This window comes from Nycticebus coucang, chromosome 4, assembly GCF_027406575.1.
Source record: "Nycticebus coucang isolate mNycCou1 chromosome 4, mNycCou1.pri, whole genome shotgun sequence".
Lineage (NCBI taxonomy): Eukaryota > Metazoa > Chordata > Mammalia > Primates > Lorisidae > Nycticebus > Nycticebus coucang.
In genome coordinates this window covers 123,523,124-123,545,743 of record NC_069783.1, presented here as the reverse complement: position 1 = coordinate 123,545,743, position 22,620 = coordinate 123,523,124, and the positions used below count along the sequence as shown (strand labels likewise).

The 22,620-nt window shown below is 41.1% G+C and overlaps 1 protein-coding gene across 4 annotated transcripts in view; it reads left to right on the top strand.

The window, feature by feature from the left end:
- The window catches only part of CIT (citron rho-interacting serine/threonine kinase), a 184,009-nt gene that overhangs the window by 48,257 nt on the left and 113,132 nt on the right, over window positions 1–22,620 (top strand). For all 4 annotated transcript variants that reach the window (XM_053587769.1, XM_053587768.1, XM_053587767.1 and 1 more), the window contains one exon: window positions 19,118–19,301. In XM_053587769.1, coding sequence (XP_053443744.1) covers window positions 19,118–19,301 — 184 coding nt within the window. The remainder of the gene's footprint in view (window positions 1–19,117; window positions 19,302–22,620) is intronic.

Here is a 22,620-nt window from a genome sequence, read left to right as displayed (position 1 = left end):
CCCCACATGTATGTCTTTGGGATGTGGGAGAAAAACAGTGCCTAGAGAAAACTCACACAGACATGGGGAGAACATGCAGACTCAACCCGGATGGGGGCCTCACCTGGGAATTGACTTTTTTTTTTTTATCATCAGGGTTATCAGGAAATGTTGAATAAAGTTATGCTATTTGAGGACTTGCTGTACTGTATTTTCGTTGTTGTTGTTGTTGTTGTTGTAGTTTGGCTGGGGCCGGGTTTGAACCCACCATCCTTGGTATATGGGGCCGGCGCTCTACTCACTGAGCCACAGGTGCCGCCCCACTGCTGTACTGTATTTTGTGTTTTGGTCACCTTGATGTTGCTTTTGGTATTATGTCAGAATTCTTACATTTGTTCTAGTATTTTTCTTTCAGGGTATTTATAGATTTTAGTTCTATTGGGTCTACAAGTACAACTGTTTTTCTGTAAATGAGATAGTGGTTATAGAGGAGAGGTGTCTGCGTAGAATGTGCTTCATGCTGACTATCACAAGGCCCATCTTTTGAAAGGCTGTGATTATCTTTGGAATAAAATAATATGGTGATGGATTACTATAGTCATATTCCTGTATGTTGTCTTCATACAGTTACCACTCAGTATCCATGCAACAATAAAATATTCGGGAGGTTGGTTCTAGGATCTCTGCTTAATACCAAAATCCAAGGATGCTCAAATCCCTTATATAAATTGGTGTAGTATTTGCATGTAACCTATACACATCCTTCTATATGTTTTAAATCATTTCTAGGCCAGGCATGGTGTGGCTCATACCTATAATTCCAGTCCTGTGAGAGGCTGAGGAAGGAGGATTGCTTGAGGCCAGGAGTTTGAGACCAGCCTGGGCAACAGAGCAAGACCCCAACCCTGTCTGTACAAAAAGTTAAAAAATTAGCCAGGCATGGTGTCATACATCTGTAGTCCCAGCTACTTGGAAGGCTGAGGCAGGAGAATTGCTTGAGCCCAGGAATTAGAGGCTGCAGAAAGCTATGATGATGCTATGCTGTTGCATTCCAGCTTGGGCAATACAGTGAAAGAGATCCTGTCTCTTAAAAAACAAAAAACTCTAAATTATTTATAACACCTAAGGCAATATAAATACTATGTAAATCATTATTAAACTGTGTTCTTTTTTTTTATTGTTGCATTGTTATTTTTATTGTTTTCTTTTTTGAGTATTTTTAACCCATGATTGGTTGAATCATGGATACGGAACTCAAGATATGGAGGGCTGGTTATACTGGATTTACCATGACTTCTGGCTATCTGCTTAATTTTCCTCATTCTAATATCACCTAGTAGCTCCTTCCTCTTTAACACATGTTCCCATCTAGCCCCCAATTCATATCATGGAATTCACCTTACCCAACTGAATCTTAATTTTTAAAAACCTGGTGGTTAGCCAGGTGCAGCTTATGTCTGTAATCCCAGCAATGTGCGAGGCTGAGGTGGATAGGATTGCTTGAGCTTAGGAGTTTGAGACCAGCTGAGCAAGAGTGAGACCCTATCTATACTAAAAATAGAAAAATTAACCAAGCATTTGGCAGGCATCTGTAGTCATAGCTGCTTGGGAGGCTGAGGCAAGAGGATCATTTGAGTCCAGGAGTTTGAGGTTGCTGTGAGCTAGGCTGACACCATGGCACTCTACCCAGCACGACAGAGTGAAATTTCTCTCAAAAAAAAAAATTTAGTGGTTTTTATTTGACTCTCAACTTCCAGTATAGTGGCTCTGAAGACTCAGGAAATGTATTTTCTCAAAAAGAAAATTCTTTTAATTTGAATACACCTTTTATTTTGGAATAATATTAGATTTACAGAACAAAGATAGTACAGAGAGTCCTTGCATGCCTTCATGTAGTTTTCCTTAATGCTGTCCTCTTATATAACTGTGTCACATTTGTCAGAACTAAGGTTAATATTGGTACATTACTGTTAACTAAACTTTAGACTTTTTTCGGATTTTGCTAGTTTTCCTATTCATGTTTCTTTTCTGTTCTAGGATTAATCCAGGGTACCATATTGCAATTAGCGTGTTTGATTTGATGGGACTAGCTTAGACATTTAGTGTAGCTCGATCAGTGGTGGGATCCTCATGCTCCTCCGAGGAGTGGTAGTGCCTTTTCCTGATGGTTGTGTGGCATTCTTAACTATGCAGAGAGGCATGGTATTAATTTCGGTGTCTACTAGCAGATTTTTCTGTTTTATGCTGTCCTCTGATCCCTGCATATTTACAATCAACTTAGAGTTTTGTGAGTGAAAACATTGCTGGACTTCATGCCGTTTGAGCTATTTTCTAACTAGGTAACTCTAACATAAATTATGCCTTTGTCCAGCCCTGTTTTTCATAAACACATGTTGAGTAACTTTCATCAACCAGAACACTTGAAGTCATTAAGTTTTCCAAGTTCATGGTCACTACTTAAATGCCTTGTGGTTTCCAGGCTGTTGAATATTTTTACTTCCCACAATAAGAGATTGTCCTTTGATGAAAGCAACATTAGCTTCTCTGCTGTTTCACCCCTAATTCTTCTTTTTCTTGTTGTAACCAGTGAAAGGAAGTACTGCTTAACACAGCAGGTAATAATCTTCTAAAACTTGTTATCTCAAGAGGTGGTCCTGGCAGGATATATAAATGCAATTTAAGAAGGGTCTGAGCAGATTTGTGAATGACAGAACTGGGAGTAGCTCCTAAGAGAAACTAGGACATGGTTTGGCTTTGACACTGAGGTTAGGCAGAGCTTCTGTTTCCTCCTGGGTCCAGCCCCTTGGGACTGCTGTGGGCAGCACCACAGGAAGCAGGCATCTGACCCAGTTCCGGGGGTATTTATTCTTCTGGAACGTCAAAAGCTCTGTGATGAGTTACTGCCACATTCATGAGTCATGAAGCACCCATTATTCTGATGTTTCTTTCCCAGCCTCACACGAAGTTGGGTTTTTAACTGCCTATTTATTATCTTGATTTCAAGGCTGCTTCAATAGGGGGTTTCTTAACCATACCAGTGGCCCTGGGCTTTATAATTTTGGTGATGTTTCAGATGCCGGGCAGGATTCTGGTTGTACCCAGGCTGATTTTTCTGGGCTTCTGGAAACCTGAAGCCAATCAGAGCTCTTCTTTCATAGCTCTTGGGTTTACACCTACCTTGACTGGCATCACGTACCTGCTCCCATCAGTGGGAAACTTGTGCTGTCTGGTGGTCTTTTCTATTAAGTTTTCTAAAATATCTTCCCCCAAGACATAGTGATATCAACGGTGTCTGCGTGCTTGTACCCTTCATCCAGTACTGCCAGGTCTTAACAGTGAGAAACACAATGCAAGAAGTGATTATGGATTACTTCCTAAAACATTTATGGCTAATAGTCTAGATATTTTTCTTGTCTGTTACTTATGACACAGGCTTTCTCTCCTGAGTTGTTCGAAAGAAACAATTCTTAAAAAATTATTCTGATTCTCTGAGTCCTCAGTATTTATTAGCAGAGAGTACATTTCCTTGTGATCTGATAGTGACTCAGTGGTGTTCCCATGCTGATGACACAGATACTTCCCTTTGAAATATTTGTCTTTTATTTGTGTGTGTGGCTGTTTTTTATTTGCTGCCCAGCCTGGATGGCCACCGTGAAACCTCTGGCCTGTGATCTTGTGGTTGTTCAATAACCTGAGGGATGATAGCCTTTGGGTTATTGGAGAGGGATTCTATGCCTACCTAGCTTCAGGTGAAATTCTTACGGTGTTTTTGTGTGTAGAAATAAGCACCATGTACCTCCCTGGATTTTTTTATTATAGTGCTTTAGTATTATAGGAAATATTGTTTAGGGAGCACCTATTCTATACCAACCACTAGGTGTTCATGTATATCACACTGTATTACTTCAAAACTGCTCTTAACATAAGAATTATCATACCCATTTTACAGATGTGAATATTGTTGTAACTTGTCCAAGGTCATATGATAAAGGGAGTGAGAAGAGTCTGGATTTGGGGTGATGTCTGTGTGCTTACAAAGCCCATGCTTTGTGTGTCATGTGCGCCTTAGCATAGCTACTTGTTATCATTTATAATGTTTGTGATGATGGCAAAGAATAAACTCTGTCACACTAGAGAGTGGTTTAATTTCTGGGTCTAGTTAAGACCCAGAATTGCAGTGACTTTTGAATTTATATATGAGTAGTTACAATGTGCTAAATGCTATAGTAGGTCAGATATAGCCCTGGCTTCATGGAGTTTAGAGTCTAAGATCCTAACTGGTCTTTTACTTCAATTGCTGTACCTCAATAGGTAGGAAGTTTAATACTTATAGAACTCCCTCTGGTTTACTGAACCACATATGCATGGTTTTTTTTTCTTTTTTTTTTTTTCAGTTTTTGGCTGGGGTTGGGTTTGAACCCACCACCTCCAGCATATGAGGCCGGTGCCCCACTCCCTGAGCCACAGGCACCACCGTATGCTTGGTTTTAAACAAAACACAGACCACAGATTCTGTGACCTGGTGATTCCTTCCCCATATCCAGCGTCCTGTTACTCTCCCTGTATCTCAGCCTGGATTGATGGCCCACTTCTAAAATTGAGAAGACTCAGAATGGGCCCTGTTTTCTGTGAATTTAGAGTACAATATTGGCACTGTTGACACTTGCAGCCAGATCATTCTTGGTGATGGGGGCTGTCATGTGAATTGCAGGATGTTTAGCAGCTTCCCTGGCCTTAGATAAAGTAGCACCCTCCCCACTGTAGTTGCAACAGGTGAAAATGTCTCCAGACATAACCCAGTGTCCCTTAGGTGCACAGTCAACCTCAGTTGAGAACCATTGATTTAGAAGGCCAGATGGTTACCAGAAGAGAGAACATTATTATGATCTGAATCTCTCAACACTGCCATTGCTAAGAAATAGTACCTGGGACGGTGGGACCTTGCTACTCATAATGTGGCCTGTGGACTGGCAGCTTCATCATCACCTAGGAGCTTGTTAGAGATGCAGAGACTCAGGCCTGCTGAGTCAGAAACTGCATTTTAATAAGATTCCCGGATGATTCCTATGCACATAGAGTTTGTGAACCCCTGCAAGAGGAGAAAATTAGATCTGTCAGCCTTAGAGTTTCTTGCTTATCTTTCAGTCCTTCTTCATTTTATCTTGTAGGTACAGGGTGAGGGGAGGCTGCTTTTCAGCTCAGGACTCCTGAGTAAACGGAACGTCTTAGAATTGGTGGGTTTTAGGCCTTGCTTTAAGGAACTTAAAGCTTTTCTGTCAGATAGATTTTATATCTTTCATATCCTTCAAGATGGCAATAGACTTAATCTGTGGCTTCTGACAGCAAAAAGACATCTTCTTGCTTCTCCATCCCCACTTTATTATTGTCCCACATTTACTTTTAATTAAGGATGGATTAAGTGTTCTTAATTAACACTTTATTCATATATTATAGGACCATGCCATTTATTGACACCTGCTATGTGCTGGGGCTCTGCAGAGTACCTTATGCCTATTATTAACCCATTTATTCATTCCCAAATCCCCTGGGAGGCAAGTACTATATAAATACTCTACAATACAGATGAGGATGCTATAGCCTGAAGAGACGAGCCTCTTGGCGAAGGTTGTGGAGCCAGAAGTTGTCAGTGGTAGGAATCAAACTCAGGTTTTGTTGATTCCAGGTTCTCTTTGCTTTTATATATTTGAAAATGTAGGATAGCCTCACATCCCCCTACCCATAAAGGGGAATTCATAAAAATTCATGTGATACAGAAGGTTACATAGTAAAAAATATCTTCCTCTCACCCCATGCCCAATCTCTCTCCCTTAAGTGAGCCACTATTGTCAGTTTCTTATATAACTTTTCAGAATGTTCTGTGTTAATATGAACACTTACAGCCTTATTCTTTTAACAATATCTTTATGCTACCTTCCAAGAACTCAGGAGTTGTTATTGGCAGGTTATTTTCCTGTGTCAGTGAAGTAATTGAAGGAGAAGTCTTTAGGAAGACTTTGAATCTGCCTTTCTGCTATCAGTTTCTGATGAACAATGTATTCTCTTCCTCCCAAATAAGAACCTTTATGGTTTTAACATCAATTTTCCGTTTATTTATTTTAGTGTTCTGCCTTTCATTATCTCAGTGGCTTGGGCATTTACTCTGTGTGTTCATTTGTTTTGGGCCTTTTTTTTTTTTTTTGAGACAGAGTCTCACTATGTTGCCCTTGGTAGAGTGCTATGGCGTCATAGCTCACAGCAACCTCAAATTCTTGGACTTAAGTGATTGTCTTGCCTCAGCCTCCCAAGTAGCTGGGACTATGGGTGCTCACCATAATGCCCAGCTGTTTTTGGTTGTTGTTGTTGGTGTAGTTGTCATTTTTGTAAGGCAGGCCTGGGCTGGGTTCAAACCTGCCAGCCCCGGTGTTTGTGGCTGGCTGCTGAGCTATAGGTGCTGAGCCTGTTTTGGGCCTTTTTAAGGTCTTGTTTTTGGAGTTCTATCATTTGAGCAGGTACCCAGTCATGTTTTGTTTTCTGAGATAGTTCAAGAAGGATAGTAGAAGTACTTCTCTGTTAGGTTCGGTTGGCCCTTCAATGTTTCTCCTTGTTGGACACCCAGTCGCTTTATGGGTATGGGGATGTGAGGAAGAAGACCTGGGTCTGTTTGGGGGTGCAAACAAGGGGGAGGAGCAAGGTAAAAGTAGGCATCTTCTAGTAGTGATGGCAGAAATTTAACTCACTAGACCAGGAGCACGTGGGCATAACCTGCTAAAATGGAGGAATAATGAAGAGATGTAATAGTAGCTCTTAGAATCTCTTTTGGGGTATATATGCGGGTGAATATTTGTATGTCTCTTGGGGCTGTTCTGTTTTTATAGGGTAAATTATTGATAAGTGAAAATAGGATATAAAAGGACTAAATACTTAATGAATTAGGGTTATAGGAGTCTTCCCCTTTAGTCTGAATTTAGAAGCTGTATCCATAGAGGTTAAAAATACGGAGCATTCCACTTTATTCCAAGGTAAGTTGAGACAACTTACTTTAGAGATAATTGTAATATTAAAATATTACATGTAAAAACAAAGAAGTTCCTTGTTGCCAGGGGAAGAATGATTTGGAACTCTCGATCACCTACTGGTCAAAGCAAAAGGGAGAATGTGAATAGTTGTAAGTTATAATATGAACAGCCTCAGTCTCATGAGGAAAAAGTCGAGAATGCTTTGCTCAGAAAAGACTCAATTTTCTGAAGCGGAGCCCTGAGGAATTTAACCATTGGGTTTCCCATAAATGACACACCTTGTGTCATGGTGGATCACATCCCTCCAGTACATGCACTGGTGATTTCCTGCTGTGACTCTTAGAGCAAGCCAACAGGGTGATGCCAAATTCTAGTTTGGTAAATCAGTTCCAAATGAGATAAATTAATGCCTTTTTAGTGGGAAGATGGGAAACAGAGAGTAGGTTTGTTGGAGAGCCCATGAATTGAAGTCTTCAACCCTTAAAATGTCACTTGCGGGAAAACCTTTTACAAGTAAACATGGGAATGATTTGGCCAAAGATTCAAAATTATTTTAAACATCTGGGACTGTATTCAGCAGCCAACTTTCTAATCAATTCTATGAAGTGTGGTGATTGCATTTATGCTCATTTTCTGAGGGTGAAGTTTGGAGGGGACTAAAGAAGGCTGTTTGGCAGGAGTCAAAGAGATGAAAGCCTAAGGACAAAGAGTAGGAGGCCCAGGTGGTTCATGACTGAGGCTTTAGAAATGATTTCTGGTGTCCTACTTCAAAGAAAATAAATATAGTCAACTCTGTTAATCCCTGGTGATGGAACATTCAGCTATAGCTCTGGCAGTTTGGGCTCTAAAACCACCCTTTCTGTCCTTCAAAATTCTGATTTACAAAGTATACACACAGAGAACAGATAGCCAGAGAGAAACCAAAATACCCACTTTATTCTTGGCAAAGCAAGTGTTCAGTCACCTTTGGTGCAGGGCTCTGGGCAGTTTGCTCATCCCAGAAGACAGTGAGGATTGGTGGTCTTCCCTCATGGATGGGGAAGCCTTGCCAAAGGGGGCCTGGCAGCAGTAAGGAGACCAGAGCAACTCAGCAGTTGGATGAGTGCCTGCTAAGTCTATATGTAGGCAGTAGAAGAAGTGTTAAGCTTATATTTGAGGCAAAGTAACCTGGCATTCTACTAAAACATGGCCAAATGCATGTCCAGCTCTGATGAGTCAGACTAGGCCTTCCTCCTTTATAGAAGGAGTTAGTTACGGGGAGAGACTAGATGCTGATGGGGTGAGAGAGCTTGAGCAGAAACTCCTTAGACCAGAGAAGGACTGTGGACAAAATAGCTCCCTTTCCAACAGTTGGAAACAGACATATAATAAACTGCACGTATTTTATGTGTACAGTTTCATAAGTTTTGACATGTGTATACACCTGTGAAACTGTCACCAGATCCAAGATAATGAACATATTCATCATCCCCAAAGTTTCCTTTATCCCTTCCACTCCTCCCCTTGTCTTCCCTTGTGTTTAGGCAATGACTGATTTGCTTCCTGCCACTGTAGTTTAGTTTCTACAGGGTGTCTCAAAAGTTGCCCCTACAGTTGCCATACATAGGGAAAATGAGAAATTGTAGTTAAATGTACCCTTTTTTTTTCCTTTTACAAAATATTCATTATAAATTTTATAAAGAGGTGGCCAACGTATAGGGAATATTTTCAAAACTTTGTATCTGTTTAATCATATCATACATACTCACTTTAGTTTCTTTCACTCAAAGAATTACTGAGATTCATCCATGCTGTGTCCATGCAGTTTATTCCTTTTAATTGGTGAGTAGTGTTCTGTTGTATGGATATACCACAATCTGATAAACATTTGGGTAGTTTATAGTTTTTGGCTATTTGAAATAAAGTTGCTTTTATCATCTGTGTATGAGTCTATGGACAGATGCCCTTCTTTCTTCTAGGTGAGTACCTAGAAGTGCGATGGCTAGATCATATGCTGTGCATATGTTTCACTTCTTAAGAAAGTGCCAAACTTTTCCAAAGTGGTTGTACCATTTTACATTTCCCACCCATAGTGTATAAGAGCTCTTTCTTCATATCCTTGCCAATAGTCCAACAGTTGCATTTAAAGTCACTCATATCTTAGAATGTAGTCAGCTGTGGAGATAGGCTCAAAGTTTTACAAATTAAAAAATTTGGAGGCCAGGTGCTCACGCCTGTAATCCTAGCACTCTGGGAGGCTGAGGCAGGTGGATTGCCTGACATCACAGGTTTGAGACCAGCCTGAGCCAGAGTGAGATCTTGTCTCTAAAAATAACCCGGTGTTGTGGCTGGTGCTTATAGTCCCAGCTACTTGGGAGGCTGAGGCAAGAGAATCGCTTAAGCCCAAGAGTTTCAGGTTACTATGAGCTGTGATGCCAGAGCACTCTACTGACCGCAACAAAGTGAGACTCCGTCTCAAAAAAAAAAAAAAAAATTGGAACATCATGATATATTCATGCCATTGACTTGATAGAGAAGGTAGACCATTGTCCTTTAGTATAGCTTCTATCTTCTGGGTTTGTCTCTTTCCCTCCTAGTAAGGGGTGATGGTGATGGTGATTTTGTACTTGTTCTTCTAGTCCCTGGAAACTGGTAAATGGCTCCAAAGGCTAAAGTAGGTTCTTATTTGACTGTTTCTGGCAAAAATATCTAATAGAGGTGCTTCCATAGACCTAAGATGGTACAGTACTGAAAAAGAATCTCATTGGTCATTTCTAGAAGTTGTCAGGGCCCCAACTCATTACGCTAAATGTTGCCCCAAATAGGGAAAGAACCAAGCATTTATCCTATCTTCCTGTTTGAACAGTATGCCAGGGTAGCCAAATTGTTGATGGACTAATATATATAAAAGGAATGATAAAATTAAAAAACCACTATTTTGCAGCCCTTATTGAAATGATGGCTCTAGGCCGTGATTATCAGTGACTGCTGAAACCCATTAGGTGAAAGATTGGAGGGTACTTGATGGTAGAATCAGGCTGATATCATCAGAGGCCATGGCTCGTTCCTAACATGACAAGAAAGGTGACAGGGAGACATTCTGTGCCTGTAACATCATGTAATAGTAAGGAGACAGCACATCCTGCACATTACTCTGGCCAAAAGAATTATACATGAATGGAAGGCCATGGATTTAACTGCCAATTTATAGGAAACTCAGGGGACAGAGAAATGTGTTAACTGATACCACGAGGATACAGTTAACCAAGTCTACAATGTGGGAAACTCTAGGAAGATGCATGATCCAGTTTCTTAAACCAATAAATAGTATTTTAAAAAATACAGAAAGAGGAGCAGTGTTATGATTTAAAAGAGTCATATCAACCAAATCATGTGTGGCGCTTGATTGGGTCCTAATTCAAAGAAACCAATTGTAAAGAGACATTTTGGGGACAGCTGGAGAAAGTCAAAGATGGGCATGGTATTAGATAATGTTAAGGAGTTACTATTAATTTTATTGGGATGGTGAGGGTATCATGGTTATTGTTTTTTAAGAAAGTCCTTATCTATTAGTGCATTGGTTCCTGAATGGGAGTGATTTTGCCTCCCAAGGGAACATTTGGCAATTTCTAGAGACATTTTTGATTTTCGTGACTTGGTGGTTATTAGCATCTAAGTAGGCAGAGGCCAGGGATGCTTTTCTTTTTTCTTTTCTTTTTTTCTTTTTTTTTTTTTTTTGGGACAAAGTCTCAAGCTGTCTCCCTCGGTAGAGTGCTGTGGCATCACACCTTACAGCAACCTCCAACTCCTGGGCTTAAGTGATTCTCTTGCCTCAGCCTCCCAAGTAGCTGGGACTACAGGCGCCTGCCACAGTGCCCGGCTATTTTTCTGTTGCAGTTGTCATTGTTGCTTTAGCTGGCCTGGGCCAGATTCGAACCACCAGCCTTGGTGTATGTGGCTGGCGCCCTACCCACTGAGATACGAGTGACTCCAGTGATGCTCTTAAATGCCTATAATAACACATGATAGAACCCTCCCACAAAGAATTCCCCTATCCTAAATGTCCATAGTGCTACACATGAGAAACCCTGTGTTATAGGTACCTCCTGCAATAACTACGGGTGAACTAATATGATCTCTGGGGTTTGCTTTTAATAATCAACAAGCAGGAAAATAATAGGGATGGGGTGAGATGAAATAAGAGTGGGTGTTGCTAGCTATCGAGGCTGAGTGATAGGTATGCAGGAGTTCATTTTATTCCCTGACTATTTTGGTACATGTGAAAATTTTCATAATAAAAATTTAAGAATAAAGCCAGGTGTGGTGGCTTACACACAGTATCCTGGCACTCTGGGAGGCTGAGGTGGGAGGATTGCCTGAGGACAGGAGTGTAAGACCAGTCTGAGCGAGACCCCCAGCTCTACCAAAACTAGGAAAAATTAGCCTGGTGTAGTGGCACATGCTTGTAGTCCCAGCTACTCAAGAGGCTGAGGCAGGAGGATCACTTGAGCCCTGGAATTTGAAGTTGCTGTGAGCTATGATGCTAGGTGCACTGCATACTAGCCAGGGCAACAGAGTAAGAGTCCATTTCAAAATTTTCTTCCTTTTTTTTATTGTTGGAGATTAATTGAGGGTACAAGAAACCAGGTTACACTGATTGCATTTATTAGGTAAAGTCCCCCTTATAATTATGTCTTGCCCCCAACGGGTATGTCACACACCAAGACCCCCACCCCCTCCCTCCTTCCCTCTCTGCTCTTCCCTTCTCCCATCCCCTTCCCTCCTTCCCTCTCTCTGTTCTTCCTTTCCACCACCCTCAAAATTTTCTTTTAAGAATAAAAATTTCAAATGTTAGCTAAAAGGACACTAAAGAGACCAGAAGGGCAGCAAAGAATGAATCTACTCTGTCTAGACTGGGTGTGAGTAATTGGTGGGAAAAGCAGGATACCAGGAGTCTCTCCTGGGATACATTTTCCACCTAGGTGAAAAATTGCGTATATCCAAACCCAACTTTGCAGAGAAAAATGCAGGCATGACTAGTTGTAGTTTGAAAAGTTCTTTTGAGTATTTTGAGTCTATGAGGTATTTTACAGATTGTTGAGTTCCTAGACAGAGAGAGAGAGAACAAAGTAAAGGTAATTGTTACAAAGTCTTGTTAAAGTGCAATCAAATGAAAGAATCTCTAAAAGTATAAATCTGTGGTAAAACATAAGTTATCAAAAACTTTATATTAAGCCTCCTTAATATCCTCCTCCTTGTAGGACCATGTAGGTTATGTCAGGGATCAGCTGGAGTTTGCAACTCCATTGAGATCCATTGAAATCAGCCATTGGAAGGAGTATCTGCTTAGATATGTAGACTTTGGTAGCCATCGTTTAGATTGATTGATTGAAGCCTACTTTAGCAATGCCAACTTCCTTAGTCATTTACTTTGAAGACAGCATTGTAAAAATTGATCACCAGCCCAAATCAGTGTTACCCTAAAGTCTTTTTGTGACTCTTTGGGGAGGCAAAGAGATGGGATAATTTTTTATTTACTTAAGTCTGTTGCAAATTGGATCTGCTTTGTCTTTTTTTTTGTTTAAACTTTTCATACAATGTGTTATGTGGAGAAGTCATGCCTTTCCTCTTCCTACTGGGAGTGGAGAAAATAGGGGGCTTGTCTGAAGCTCTGGAGGCAATATAATCTGTTTTCGTTGGCTCAATTACTCATGCATATTTAGTTGCTAGCTCTATTTGCTGATCTAACTTACTCCTTTGATTTATTCCCATGAGACCTCTGATATTAGATATCTTTGTCTTCATTTATAACCTTTTCTCTCAGGGTTGTTTCCATAAGAGTTCTCATGAAAATCTCTGCTCTTGGATCAGTTGTCAAATTTTGCCACTTCTTTCTTTTTTTTTTTTTTTTTTTTTTGTAGAGACAGAGTTTCACTTTATTGCCCTCGGTAGAGTGCTGTGGCGTCACACGGCTCACAGCAACCTCCAACTCCTGGGCTTCAGCGATTCTCCTGCCTCAGCCTCCCGAGCAGCTGGGACTACAGGCACCCGCCACAACGCCCGGCTATTTTTGGTTGCAGTTTGGCCGGGGCTGGGTTTGAACCCGCCACCCTCAGTATATGGGGCCGGCGCCTTACCGACTGAGCCACAGGCGCCGCCCCTTGCCACTTCTTTCTAAGCTTGAATGTGTGAAAAACTCAAACGGTTTTTCCTCTACTCTTACACCACAGCAGACAACTTCTATGACCTTATGTGCAGGGGTTTCTCCCTACCACCAAGCAAGTAGTCAGTTCTACAGTGGATACTTACTGGGTGTTCTCCAGTTTAATGCTGATGCTGTCTACCTGGAGATAGAGTCTCATCCCACAGGATGGGGGCTCAGTCCCACAAGACTCCCCCACAACACCTCACCCCACCTTCAGGCACCAGCTGCAAGTCCAGGCTTCTGGTACTTCTAACTGACTAGCTTCAAGTTCCTGTGAACTCTTCTTTGGATTTGATTAACTTGCTAGAATGGCTAACAGAACTCAGGGAAACACTTGGGTTTATGGGTTTATCATAAAGGGTATAGATGTTATAAAGGGTACATATGAAGAGATGCATAGGACTCAAGGCATGGGGGAAGGGACACATAACCCCCCAGGAAACTTCATGTGTTCAGTTATCTGCAAGCTCCTTGAACCCTGTCCTCTTGGGCTGTTTATGGAGACTTCATTATGTAGGTATGATTGACAACCATGTAGAAATGTGACTGGACAAAAAGAGTATGGCCTAATACTAATAGACTGAGTGGGGTAACCCAGCAAGGTTGGGTTCTTCTTGGCCCCTCTATGCAGCGTTCTTTCCTCTGTGGTATGGGGCAGAACCCCTTCTCTTATGAGCTACAATCAGACAAGGTAGGTGAGAGAATTTCTCCATGGCCAGCTCCTACATGGAATGGCACGGGAAGATTCCTGCCTTGGGGAGAGAAAAGATGAGGCAGGAGAATCAGAAGATTCAATTCTCCAAGGACAATGACTTAAAGCACCCCCAACATTACAACAAAAGACTGTAATAAGGGGATATGCAAGTTAGGAGTCAGAAACTGGACAAAAACCAATACACAGCCCTGTCCGGAAAGTATCCAGCCACATACTATGAAAATGATATTAATAGTGGCCGGATACTTCCCTGACAGTCCGTGTGTGTATGTCATAGTATTACAGGCCTGAATCCAGTTAATCCACATCCTCTCTGTTTCTGTTATCACTTTTTTAGTGTAGAATTTTCATGCCAACTATTATAGACTTGTCCTTTAGAGGTTTCTAGCACTGACCTCTTCCAGCTGTTGCTATTGAAATGATAGTATTAGTCTCTCAGCACACTGATATCTACCTGGTACTCTAAAACTCTCTGGTTTTACATCTGTCAATCCAGTGCTGGGTTCCCCCCTCAAGCTCCAGCCAAGACTTCACTTTTTCTGCTCCTCCAAATCATTTCCCACAGCTGCCTTGGGCCTCTGGCCCCGCTTCTGGGGCTTTTCTGAAGTAGTGCTCTTCCCCACTCTAGCCCATGAAGATACCTTTTAACCAGCTCTTGAGATTCAGTCTGCTTCATGACACTTTCCTGCAGGAATGCACAAAAACTCTCTGCATCCCCATAGGCAAAACTTGTATTCTTTGCTTTTTCCGCCCACATCCTAACCTCTAAATGCCATAAATACCTTCTTCTTCACTTATTTCATAGTTCTGTCTTTATAACACTGGTAAGTACAGTCACATTAGTGCCTAGATTTTAAGCAACTGGAAGATAGCTGATTTTTTTAGGTAATCTTCCTTTAAATTTGAACATAGTATCTAATTAGTCAATTACATTTTCTTAAAGGAGTGAGGGATAGACATCATGGTAGAGAGAATGAAGTTGGAAGTGGTTTTGATTGAATATTAGTGAATGCCCGTTGTGTTCCAGGCACAGTCCTAATTCATTATACCATCACACAATATTTATTTATGTGCCTTTGCCCTCTGTGACATAGTGCTGGCTGTTATTCATCTCCCACTTCTCTAACTCATAGTGGTGATTAAAAGTCTTAGGAATTTTACTATGCTTAGGTTTTTAATATGCCTTCTTCATGACTAAATTAGGTACTCTGAGGCAGCAATACTTGGGTTTCCTAAGGCCTAAAATATCATCCCATAGCTAAGATTCTTGTTATTCATTCATTCCTTTAACAAAATAGGTGAATGAGGACAGCCAGGTACTGTTTTAAACATAAGGCTCTTCTGAAAAATCAAAGGTGGGAGTGTGGTTTCTATAGGCCCATGGAGCAGGTTAGAAATAAATGAGACCAAGAGGACAAATCCATTTGGTTCTTTTTTGTTTTTAGTTTTCTTGAATATTTTTGAAGATGATAAATACCCCCCCCCCCAAAGCTTTAAATGAATGTTAGGATTAAAAAAGGGAGAGAGAATTTATGGAAGAGAAATTAAGTACACCTCTTAAAATAGCTCTTTGTTTCTGAAAGCTTTGTTCTACCATCTATCTTATAACTGGAAAAAAAAAACCCATCATGAAGTTACTTCTATAGCCTCTGCCAGTAAGGCAAATGTGCCCCAATGTTACCTCAAATAGGCTGATTTATTTAAACAAATTTATAGGGAAAGGTTTGTCTATTTTTCTTATTGACTTTTCCCAATGAACTATAATAGATCTTAGTGACTTTTACCAATGAACTATAATAGATCTTAATATATGATTTTGCATTTGTCATTAGTGAATGTGGTACATATGTGGATATGGGGGGAGCAGATGAGGTCATAATACTGTATCAGAAAATATGAATATAGGCATTCATTAACATATTTTTCAGACAGAACAATCTTGACTCTTAAAGCCTCTTCGTTTAATTCAAACATCAAATAACCTTCTTTGTGGCCTATATTATATTAGGTGTTCTCTTTGCAAGACTCATTTTCTAGACAATTAATGATATATTTGGCTAGCCAATATTTAATGTGCACCTACTGTGTGCTGGGTGCCATGCATACCTCCGTCAGTGTAGACTCCAGACTAATATGATTTCAGTGACTTTTTTAAAGCAAAAAACATTACATTTTATGAGGATCAAAAAAGAGACATTTTACATAAGGCACAAAAAATAGAATTACTCGACTCTTAAGTTAGATGTGGTCACATATATGGTTGTGCTGTAAATATCTCACCTGTTTCCAGCTAATATATTTCATGTTGTCTTCTCCTTTCTTTTAACTTGAAGATTGTCTGCCCCCTTTCCTGATCTCGACCATATTAAGCTAGCCTTGAGCATGATGGAGTTTCACAGACAAATCTTATTTTATTGTACGGATTTCAAAATCATAGTTATTTCACTGAGGGTGGCTTTTACCCCTCTATTAATCATACTCCTCATTCAGAAATGGAATTCTAGTTTGGTCTCCTAAAGATCAATTAGTATATTGTGAAAAGGGAATTAAAAGTTCTAGGAATTAAATGATATGATTTGATGAACACAAATATCTGCCTGGACATGTTTGTGTCTTGCACAGCAAAGAAGGATATTCAGTGCAGATTCTGTTGTATCTCATTAACCTTTAGTAACTGTAAAATCTGTCATAACATGTGACCAATACCAACAATAGCAGGTGATCTTTGTGGCGTGTTTAATGTATGCTAAGAATTGTGCTAAATATTCAACTCATAATTGCCAAGTCATGGAAGCAAACTAAGTGCTCATCAGCCCGGGAATGTATCAACAAACCGGTATAGGTATACCATGGAATATTATGCAGCCATTAAAAAAGACAGAGACTTTACATCTTTTACATTTACGTGGATGGAGTTGAAATACATTCTTCTTAGTAAAGTATGGCAAGAATGGAAGAATATCCAATGTACTCCATACTAATATGAAATCAATATATAAACAGTTATGTGTTCCTAAGAACAATAAAACACTATTAGGGAACAATAAAACACGCAGGGAAAACATGGTAGAGGGAGAGAGGGCATGAGGCGGGATCTCACCTAATGTGCACATTGTGAGGGTGTATAACATGCCCCCTGGGTGAAGGGCTCTTCTACAAATGGAACTTTGCCCTGGAATTGAGAACAATGTAACCTAAATATTGTACTCTCATATTAATTTGAATAAAGTTAAAAAAAAAAAAGAATTGTGCTAAATACTTTATATAGATTATTTAAATCTCTTAGTAGGCTTTTGAGATGGTTATTCCTATATGAAACTAAACTAAGGTTCAGAGAGGTTAAGGAACTTTTTCAAGGTCACAGAGCTGGCAAATGGTAGAGCTGGGATTGGAATTCAAGTCAGATTCCAGAACATGTACCCTCAACTACTTTGCCTCCATATTAATATCATCTGCAAATCTCTCTCCATACATTTCCTGTCTTTATCTGAGTTTCCTTATTTGGGGATGAAAAATTTCTCTTTTTGATCCTTATGAAATACAACTTCCATTAAAATTTTTTTTTTGTTTTTTGCTATTAAAATAGGTATTGGGTAATTGAAATCAGATTGGATTTGAGCCTGTGTTGATGGAAGTATGCATGGGATGTGGGTTGAAGCATTCAATCTAATTTTTCTTTCAGCTAATTTTTAAAGTATTGAGCAAGTGAATTCTGACACGAACTGGGAAGATTTAAATTCTCTTGAGAGGTTGGAGGTGTTAATTTTCTTATATATTTTTTTAAATTTTCAATCGTCCTCACTCTCCCATCTCATCTCAGTGCACCTGAAGCTCCGTTCCCAGGAGCAGCCAGACCTCTGGCTTCATCTCCTCTCCCTTCAACCTCCCTTCACCTGCTCCCTTGTTACTTCCCATTGCTGCCGCTCCAGATATTATCCTCACTGGGAAACTTTGGAAACAGCCAGATTTTTTTGGAGTCTTCCGGCAGAAAACAGACTGCTGCTCGTTTCTGGCATATAGCTTTGTTCAGAAAATAAGGAGTTAAAGAGGTCTGGGCTGTGAAGTGCTGTGACAACTGTCCTAGGGGGAGCTCTAGCGAGCCCTGGTGGGCAGTGACTCACACTGCTCTGTCACTGGGATCAGCATTGGCGGCCAGGTGGGGTTACAGCCAGAACACACAGGAGCCAGAGCACGCAGGAGCTGGGAGCATGCAGCCTGCACTGCGGGGCATGTGATGCTTGGCTTGCTGGCCCTGGCTGGTGCCACGGTGACACGGAAACCTCAGCCCACAGCCATGGTAACACTTCTGGCTGGCGACACCCTCAGGAGCCCACAACAATGGGCAGCTTCCTGGTGACTGATGAGTGGGTTTCCACCTCCCTGACCAAGAGAGCTTAGTAGGTCAGCAGCAAGTGAAGAGGATGTAATACACCCCTGGCCAGGAGTCATGCCCTAAAGAGGTAGGAACTGTGCTGCATTCATCCAGCCGTGCATTCCTATCATAAATCACTGGGAGGAACTTTATTTGGCTTGTGTTTCATTATGCTGATTAAACTGCAGTGGGTGGGGGGGGCACGATTGCGGTGGGAAGGATGGATAATGAACTAAAAAAAAAGTGGTTGATAAGATCTTGGAGTAGACTCATTGGATATGAATGAACTAGACTGCAGTAGTATCCTAACGTGAGTTCCAGAGCCTCACAAACCCTCTTTCTTCCTGTTCCTTCCTCTCATTCTGGTTAATCCACAAAACCTAGGAGTTCCATCTTATTTTAATGATTAGAGCTAAATATTAATAATTTAGACCTGCCTGGGAGAGGGAATACATAGGTTTAAGTCATCTAGCATACCGGCACCAGCCAGGCGGATGCTCTGTAGAAGCCTTCTGGAAACATCCGGAACGAGTGGCTTGCCCAAATGAGTTTTCTCCAAGTGCTTTCGTTGGATCAAGTGACCTGTTTGAGTTTATCCTTCAGTTTACCCCAGGCGGGAAGGCAGCCTGTTTGCAGGTTGGTGGCCATGTTGGCAGGGAAGGGGTTAATCTCTTGTTGCTGTAGGAGCCGAGGCTGGGTCTGCCTCTGCGATCAGGCTGGATTGAAAGCAGGCGCTGCAGTGCCATCGCCAGCGCCTAAGGAGTAAGACGATCTGATCTCCGCAACAGCAACAGTGTCGAATCCAGGCTGAAATTTTTTTTCTCCCCCCTTTCTTGTTTTTCTTTAACCAGCGCCTCCCCCCTTCGTTCCCACCCTCAAGTCTGACGATGACACCTCCAATTTTGATGAACCAGAGAAGAATTCGTGGGTTTCGTCCTCTCCGTGCCAGCTGAGCCCCTCGGGTTTCTCAGGCGAAGAACTGCCGTTTGTGGGGTTTTCGTACAGCAAGGCACTGGGGATTCTTGGTAGATCTGAGTAAGTGACAATCTGACTTTGTGGGGACCTGCACTGATGCGAGGCATACAGAGCCAAAGGTGCTGGTGAAGGTGGAGGGGTGGAATGGGGGAGTGCGGTGGAGGGGAACTGCTATTCAGCCTGCATTTGCAAAGCTGTCTTCTACCTGTTTGGGCTTTCGGGGCGGAGGGTAGATTGTTAATATATTCATTTTTCAGTCTGTAAGGTACCTGCTCCTGTCTGTGGCATCATAATTGTCAATTAGGTACTTTGGGTTAGTTTTTCAGTTTTGGGTCCTCTTTAGAGGGGAGGAAATAGTGGGAGATTTTTAGCAGTGCAGATCCTTGGTTGAAGGAGAAATGTTCAGTAGTTAAGATGAGCCGTCCATCTATTTATCCATCAATGTATCTTTCCCTCAAGTGGGCAGATGGGGGGTTGCTATCTTGGCTGGATTGAGAGAATCCTAAAACCTGTGTCTTGTAAGCTAAAGGTTTCCTGATGGGTTTAACTGAGCTGCAAGTGGCTGAACCAGAGCTCTAACAGAGAGATGGTGCTCGGCTGCTCTCCAAGTATGCTGCAAGATCAGGGATCTGGCAGTTGAGCCTCTCTGAGGTGGTAAAGTGCTGGTGGCCGGAGAAAGCCCGGTTACCGTGAGCCACCAGGAGGGAGTACGATGTAGCCGAGTCATTGATTCACAGAAACTGGGCTTTACAGGGGGAGAAAAACCCAACAAACCAAACCAGGAGACTAGAAAATGGAAATATAAATACCATTGTAAACCTCTTGACCTGGTACGTCTTTCCCATTCTTGTAAAAGCTATTGAAAAATGCATTAGTCAGGCAGTTGGGATTAGATAGTCCTGGGTTCCAGGAGCCTCCTGAAATTTCTGTTAATTTCTCTGTGGATGTGAGAGCTCGGTATCTTGTGTCTCATGATGTGATGACATTCTGTTTTCAGAGGAGAGAGTTCCCCAGGAAGGTCTTGGACCAGTGGTGTTGTTCCCCAGATGCCCTGGCTTCTGCACTTGGAGGCTCTTGGAGTAATTAGCTGCTGCCCACTTAGGAGATGGAGGCATTTATTCCCTATTTATTGTACTTGTAGTTTAAATATTGATTTGAAGGGATGGTGTATTGGTTCTTAGATAGTGTCTCCGCATGGGTGCTGTTTTGACAGTAACGTTCCTGGATACTTATCAGACTATTGTGGGCAACAAGGCATTTGATGGGATGTAGGGCTGAAGGCTGCCATTGAATTTGAGAGAGATTTTTATTTTGAAAGATGTTGAGGTGGTCAATTTTATTCCCTTTCTGGGGACTGGGTTTAAAATTCAGGTTGGATTTTGATAATGTTGGATGTGTCTTTCTGGCTGATTTCCTTTTCAGCCTTAAAGCAATCTGGATGGTGGTAGGAGAGGCACAAAGCTAACTAGCTGTTGAATGTGCCATCAGATGGATTCAAAATGGCCCAGCAGGGCTCAGAGGTTTTGTGTTGCCATCAAAGAGCAGGGAAGAAGTAGAGGCCTAATGTTAAGGGATGCATGGTTAGTGGGCAGTGTAACCTTGACACATGCAGCAAACTGAAGGTCACAAATCGAACTGGAAGGAAATGTGTAGAGCGTTCTAGTTCTGGTTAGTAGTTGGCTGGTTGGGTCAGAATGAAATCCTGCTTAGGGTGTTAATCAGTGATCTGAAGGACCAGGGAGGACTCAAGGGAGTTAGATTTCAGAAGTAAAGGCAGAATGATGTGGAAGATCTTAGGCATGGCAATTAATCTGAAGCAGTGTGTGATTAATTGCTTATTTTTTAGGAAGATTCTAATTGCATCTTTCTGCTTCTCATAGAAAGCTCAGTTAAGGGAACTCTCAGGCAGGGGTATCTCAGAATTAAGGCCCAGACACGATAAATATTTGTTGATTTAATTTACTCATGATCCATTCCCCTGGAATGTTGTTTATATTACTTACTGTATTTGCAGATTTGCTGTTTCACCTTTAGTAGTTTAAACTATATCTCTAGAGCATAAAATGAGCTTCTATTCATGCCCCAACAGAATGTTTAACAAGGTTCTCACAAAAAAAAAATCGATGAAATAAAACCATGTATTTCTTATCTGGAAGATGACATAGAGTAGTCCTTTCTTTGGGAAACTTCAGTGTGTTTTCCATGGCAATTTGGGGTGGGAATCAGAAAGATTTTTCTTTCATCTTGTATCTTGTTACATGATGTTGCCGTTCGACTTCGTTACTCTGCTGTGGGCAGCCCTTTGGGTGAAACCTACAGCATCATTTTTAGAAATTCATTCCACCTGTTGGATGTAGGTGACCCTGGATATGTTGGATTATAATGAATTAGAAATCTAGTAAAAGAGATGCAATAATGGAATTACTTAGCTCCTGCAGTTCTATTGACATATAGTTAGAAAATTCATTGGAAAGGGGAGGCTTTCTCTGGGGGTACTCCCTTTCCTACCAGTGACCCTGTGCTTCTTCCTGAGTTTCTTGTTCTCTCTTCCCTATTTTCAGCATTACGGTTTTTATTTACACACATTGATTACCTGTGCTGTTACTCATTCTTCACACTACTGTGGAAATTGCAGATGCTGCTATACTGTGCTAGATAAATTGACCTCAGATTTGTTACCATTGAATTGAATGAAATGTTCAGAAATGGAGCTGAATGAATAAGGAATTTTCATGAAGACTTTGACAGCAAGAACAATTTAAATTTTGTGGTTACTTCTCACTTTTTAGGATCCTTATTTTGGAACTCCAGGCTATTGAATGCATTATTGTTTTAGGTTTGGCAAGAATCTTGATCACAGCATTTCAGTGGCTTAGGCATAGTGGGAGTTCCTTGCAATTTGAGTTGGTGGGAGCAGGAGAGATTCTAAAGAATTAGGTTTTGTTGGTTTTGGAGTTAGATGGTGAAGCTAGTTTCGAACATTGGCTATCTCTTTAGTGCCTCTTTCTTTTCCTTTTTAACCAATGATAATACAAACCAAATTGCCAAGCTCTGAATGCCTGGGTATTCCTCTGAGCCTCTGTTTGCTTGAACTTTAGAATAGTAGGGTAGTAACAGAAATTAGTGTGTTAAAGATTTAAAAATAAAATGGATCCCAGCTCTTTTCTCTCCCTTGTCAGCATGGGGTACATTTCTTTAGGTCCTTCCTTCTTTCTCCTACATTGAGGTACTGCCTCATTTAAGCTTTCGTTAAAACAGTGCCTTTTTGCAAACCTTTAGTATAAACACAAGAAGGTAAAAACCAGTTGGTTTTATGTTTTGTATTAGTTTTGCACCTGCTGGTTGTGTGCTTTTAGAGAAGATGGAAATCTTAGAGGGG